Source organism: Odontomachus brunneus, unplaced genomic scaffold (assembly GCF_010583005.1).
Source record: "Odontomachus brunneus isolate Ranch 3 - 2012 unplaced genomic scaffold, Obru_v1 Obru_scaffold_006, whole genome shotgun sequence".
In the NCBI taxonomy this organism is placed as follows: Eukaryota; Metazoa; Arthropoda; class Insecta; order Hymenoptera; family Formicidae; genus Odontomachus; species Odontomachus brunneus.
The window spans coordinates 933900-940002 of NW_022639456.1; the positions used below are offsets into that span (position 1 = coordinate 933900).

The following is a 6103-nucleotide window of genomic DNA, read 5'->3' on the forward strand; positions in this document are numbered from 1 at the left end:
CCGCCACTAACAATCCTATTTGGCAGTCGCGAAGAAGCGCGATTAAGTCTTATTTCAGATTGTTACTACTCGAGTCGAGATTTTACTCTAGAACATCCGTGTATTTTGAAGCATCGAAAGAGCCTATACATGTATTCCTACACGGAAAAAAGAGATGTGGTGCACCTAACAAAAAATATTTAGTTGTAAGCAAATAGCTGCATCATTCTACATATCTTTGTATGATAGTTATGTGTATGGTTGATTTGATTTACTTACTTTGGTGTGTCAACTACATCAATGAAGTTGCGCGTGATCTGGTTGTGGCCACCAGAAATTAGTAAGGAGATCATTTTGCGTACACAAGCTAAATATCGAAATAGTTGCATTAATCAATACTATATTGCAAAGCAGCGATGTTAGAAAACAAAAACAATTCGCTACGCGCACAACTAGAGGTGTATACATGTGAAAACTGATTCTGAGTGTATAAATATACATTTGTAGTTGCCGCGTAATGAGCCGCGTTTGTATTAACCATGTATTATCACTGCTGCAACATAAATAACTCAGCCATTGCTCTTTGGTTACCACATAAAATAGTTGTTCGATATTTTACTACAGAAATCTGAAAATATATACACGGAAAAAACAATATGGTTGATCCATACAGAAATCTGATTGGCACAACCAGATTTCTGTATGAATCAACCATATTGCTTTTTCCGTGTATATATTTTCTGTTTGAATAATTTTGATACTCGATATTTTCTCACCGGTGCACACGACATAGAGACGCGAGACTAATGAAATTCAAGAGTCCGGCGGTGTGTCCCGGTCAATTCGGCGTGCGTAATCGGATTCGTTGCATTTTTCATCAGATTCCGTGCGAATCGAGCCGGCGGATTATTCTTTCGCGCGCGTCCACGCTGGCGATAGTTTTCGAACATTGCAGCCCGACACTGCATCTTTTATGAGACTCTCGATACACGATAAAAAAATAAAAATACAAAACCCTCCGCCGCCTCTCCCTCTCTTTCTTTTTCCTCTCTTTCTCCCTCCCTTATTTCATCTTGCGCGGTCGTGAGCGGTACATTGTTACATGAAAAAACGAAAACTGGAGCGGGACGCGCAAATGGAATATTCGTGTTGTTAAAGCCGGCGAGGGTCGTCGGAGGTTTTCATGGAGCGCGCGCGACCGCGCCGAATCGATTCCCCGTTCTTTTCAGCGTTTCCGAAATCAGCCGTCTCTCGTTATCGGTCGTTTCGAGCGGTTTATATTCGCGTGGTTACGCGCGAATCGCGGGCGAAAGCACGCGACGAGCTCTTTCATCCGGTATCAGCCTCCCTCTCGTCTCCTCTTCCGCTCTTTTTCTTCTCACCCATTTTACCGTATCGCGCCACCATCCATGCTGGCGATCGTCTCGGCTCATTACGATCTGTCGATCTGTTATCCCTCCGGGAAGTCGCGACTCTCACCCCTCAGGCAGATTATCCTTCGCGATGATTCGCCAGGCGAACAACGCTTTTCAGCTGCACGTCGCTGTGTAAGGGAGAATTTACACTATAGCTCAGAATTTATAATAGAAACTAATCAGAGCTCGCACGCTGGTAGAAAAGCGAAAACTGTTGACTACCACCTGACTACCAGCGCGAGTTTTGATTGACTTCTGCCTTAATTCTACTTTTCTGCCAAGGTGTGAATTCTCCCGGACACTTTGCGTCCCCCTGTCGCATACTCGCGCGCTGATTAGAATTTATGACGTGTGCTTAATCAGCCGCTAAATTTAACCGCGCGGATCGCGCACGAAATAGTTTTCGCGCGCTGCTGAGGTGGCTCGTGCTGTTTTTTTCTCTCTTTCCTTCTTTTTTCTTTTTATTCGTGCGCCCGATCTCGTAAATCGCTGGTCGTTCAACGTTGTCCGTTCTCTACGCGCTCTGTCTGTCGGAACTATCGGTGTTATCGTCCGCCACTGGATGGGATACCGTCGGTAATTGGCGGGTTGAAATATTTACTCTGCGAAATTAATCATACCCGCGGCGAGTTGATCGACGTTTTTATTCCGAGCTGACCGGAAAATCGTAATTTCACGTCCGATCACGAGCTGATCGCGTAACCGGTGCGGGGATGGGGATAACAGACGAGATAAAACGCACGCTATTCTTTAGGTGTTGGACGCGCGTTACGGGAACGATCGTTACCGTACGCCATTAATCCCTAAATCTGCTTTACTGCAGGTTGAAAGCGCCGATCGCTTAAATACACCGCGATGATCGGGCCACGGCTCCAGCCATAAAGCGCAATTTTATCCGCTTTTATCTGCGCCTCCGCGCGCGCGCGCGAGGGGGGAGAGAGAGAGAGAGAGAGCGCGCGCGGCAACTCTCTCAAAGCCTATTTCGAGAGCGCGGCTGCTCTCGAGGGTTTGTTTGAATCCGCCTCTGCCGGTCTGCTTCTCGTCAATTCTAGAAGGAATTCCCGCATCCGAGACTGCGAGAATGCAATCTTCGTCACGGGGGCTTTTCATTTCCCCGGGACCGATCCTGACGCTTCTGCGGATCCGTGACTGTTTGTTTCCATTCCCGGCGCGGAAATCAGAATTTATTGTGGCGGTCCAGATTTTTCGCGAAACGACTCGGTAGAGCGGGTAAAAACGGAGAGCGAGGGAGGGAGAGAGAGAGAGAGAGAGAGAGAGAGAGAAAGGGAGAGAGGAGCTGAACAGAATTTGAAGAGAGCCAGATAGCGTTTACGATGTTCTGCGAAGACTCACTCGATCCTACGAGTTCTTGATCACTGTTAATTATAAGCGAGCTGATTTCATTGACTATCTCTGTCTCTCCCTCTCTCACTTTAAAAGAGCAACGAACAAAATGAAAATATGTACGAAGACTGGAGCACGTTGGCATATAGGGATAGATTCACTTCGTATCTATCGTAAAAGGAACGATGGAAACGGAATCTCAAAATGCTCCTTTCATAACGTATGTACTTTTCCTTGAGTTTCATCAAAGTCAGAAAAATATTGCGATTTCATAGTGACCTATATTTTCCACAAGGTCCTCGAGAATAACTATGCAAAATTTGGTCCAGATCAAAAGAGGTTTAGGAGTTTATATAGCGAACGTACAGACAGACGTTCTATTTTATACATGAATACATACATACATTGGATATATATTCTACATTGAAAGTTTAAATAATTGTATTTCACACAGAACCAAATCAATAAGAATGTCCCGAGTTAAATACCAGTGTTATTGGTGTGCAGAGACATTGGTGTCTTTGCGTAACGCGTTCCAAGTATCGTTATCTCCTCGACCGTCGCTCGATTAAAACACGTGGGCTGCAGTTGATGGCGCAAAAACTTAATTGGCGACCGAATTATATGTTCATTGTGAGATCTCTACTGCGCGCGGTCGAGAGGAGAGACGCTTCCAGTGTTCCTCCACCATGTTTTACTTGTACGAGTTAAGGATACGTTTGCACGGCCAATCGCGTCGCGCGTCTCGTCGTCTGTTAACGACGGCAATTATACACGATCGTACCGTATCGACCAGCTCGACACGATAAGAGGAGGCAAGGGAAGTCTCGCCCCGATCTCTGTATGCACATAATTCGTCGTGTTGCAGGTCGCAACGAGCTAATCGCCCGCTATATCAAATTGAGGACCGGTAAGACGAGAACGCGAAAGCAGGTGTCCTCGCACATACAGGTCCTCGCGAGAAGAAAACTCCGGGAAATACAGGCGAAACTCAAAGTGGTGAGTAAGACCCGTAATACACGGACTCACCCGTGTGTCTCTGCCGATCTCTGCGTTCTCATTATCTTTTTTTTACAGCTGTCTAATATTCCTCTTTCTTTTCCTCTTCTTTTTTTCTATACGTACACATATATGCATATATATATATATATATATATATATATATATATATATATATGTATATGTATATATATTGTTTTCCTCACGCTTTTTTCAACGCCACATTCGAATCCACTTAACGACGTCTCGCGCAAACGTCTGGATCACAGTCTTGGTCCCTTTTGCGAAGGGACAACGGGGAGAGGGGAAGGGGAGAGATCTGGTCCTTTTTCGAAGACTCACCGCGGATTTCGCATCGCACATCGCGCCGCGATCACGATGATATGTTGTGACTATCGTGATAACGAGAGCCGCGCGATAGCGGCGGCGGCGGTTTAACGCGACGCGTTGTTATGATAATGAAATACGAGACAAACACGGCCGATCATTTATTTAAACGGCGCTACGATATATTTGACGACACGTCGCGCCCTGTCCCGTCCCGTCCCGATAGCGGCGCGTAGATAAATATGAGCTATTGCGCGGGTGCAATAACGCCGTGCGCTCTCTGCCCAACGTCGGATCGATATTTCGAGTCTCGCCAAGACCGGCGGCTGTAGATCCGCTCTTGCTTTGTTCCCTTCCGCAAAGCGCGGCCCCGATTTACCGGAAGGATATGCGCGGCAACACTTTTTTCCACGAAAGTGTTGTTTGCGCGAGAAGCAAAAACATCTGCTCCTTTTATGTATTTTTTTTTTTCACCTACAACGAGATATCCAATTCTCTTGAAAAGGGAAGGGAGAGAGAGAGCTCAGCCACGCACGAGAGAGAATCGCGAGAAAAAGTTCGCGCGCACAAATGATTTCTATTCCCCTGTCGGTTTGCGCGACAATAATTTGGAAGGGTGCAGGAGGAAACGGCATGTGAAACGCGGTGTGCGTTAGAATAATCCAGGTCCCGTTGTAATTCGCATTTCGCAGCACCCCTCTCCTCGCTCCCTCTCTCTCTCTCTCTCTCTCTCTCTCTCTCTCTCTCTCGTTCGCTCTGGCGTTCACCCCCGTGCTCGGCGGACGGTAATATTAAATCGCGATCGGCGCGCGCGAGCATTAGCGAGCGACGACCGTTGCGGAATCATTTTCGACGAGAGGGAGAGACACGTGCGATCTCGTATCGAGGAGCATTGCCGCGGGATAAATCACGCGTAAAAATGAACCCGGGCCCGTTTAATCAACAGCTGAATTATTAAAGCGATTCGCGAACAATTGCGCGCCGGTTAATAAATCAAAGCGCGGCGCGGCGCAATCGGTGGTGGTGGTGCCTCCATTTCGCCGTTGGCCGGCAATACAGCGGGGTAGACAGAAGGCACGATCGAAAGAGAGATGGGACGAGGAGGGAGAGCGAGAGAGAGAGAGAGAGAGAGAGAGAGAGAGAGAGAGAGAGAGAAGGGGGGAGAGAAATGGGCAGGGAGTATTGTTTATACAGGATCGGTCAATATTCGGTATAGAAAAGAGTGGAAAAACAAGCCGCGCGTGTAAATTAACCGTGCGATTGCATGCACTCCGGTTTGAAGCTCTCGTTCGGTGGGAAAAAAAAGAGCTCCCCGGTTTAATCGACGGCGATAAACCGAAATTTTTTTCCGGATATTCCGCGCAATTTAGGCGCGACTGCGCGCGGCTGAGCGAGCGAGCGTGCGCGCAAGAGAGAGGAGCCGCCGGATCGTTAAATACAATTTATCGATGGTGCGTTTATCTGGCGAGTGTGTGCCGTGATCGTTAGATGTAATTTGTTAATTATCGCGTCGAGCGTGTTTTCGCGTTTCGTCGCGTTCTCGCGACGTCGAAACTATCACTGTCACTACTACTAATGCGCTGCCGACACGGCATATGAACGTGTATTAACGCCGTGGCTTGGGGGAAGAAGTGAGAATGAGAATGAAGTATATAACGAATAAAATTGTATTTGTTACGTATTTAATTCTCATTCACCCTCGCCCGAGAGCCTGCCCCGGCAAAACGGAGCTCTGAGAAACGGCGCCGGCGTTCCTCCAGCGATTTTAATTACGGCCGCGACGTTCGCGTAATAAGATGTCGTCGCTCGCTGTGTGCGCGCAGGGCCCCGCGCCGATGCCATTTATGAAATACTTGCGCGGCTTTCCGTTTTTAAGCACGGTCAGCCGCAGCTGCGACTGCAACTGCAGTGGCCGCATACCGTGAACATTATTCAGGAGAGCGGCCGACGCGCCCACGGACATGGGGAGGAGAGGAGAGTAGAGGAGATAGGTGAATGTGGTGGTAGTAGAGGAGGAGGAGGAGGAGGAGGAGGAGGAG

General features: G+C 47.8%; 1 protein-coding gene across 14 annotated transcripts in view; it reads left to right on the top strand.

The window, feature by feature from the left end:
- LOC116852389 (protein scalloped) overlaps positions 1 to 6103 on the top strand; it is a 200663-nt gene that overhangs the window by 178923 nt on the left and 15637 nt on the right. For all 14 annotated transcript variants that reach the window (XM_032832707.1, XM_032832716.1, XM_032832698.1 and 11 more), the window contains one exon: positions 3607 to 3737. In XM_032832707.1, coding sequence (XP_032688598.1) covers positions 3607 to 3737 — 131 coding nt within the window. The remainder of the gene's footprint in view (positions 1 to 3606; positions 3738 to 6103) is intronic.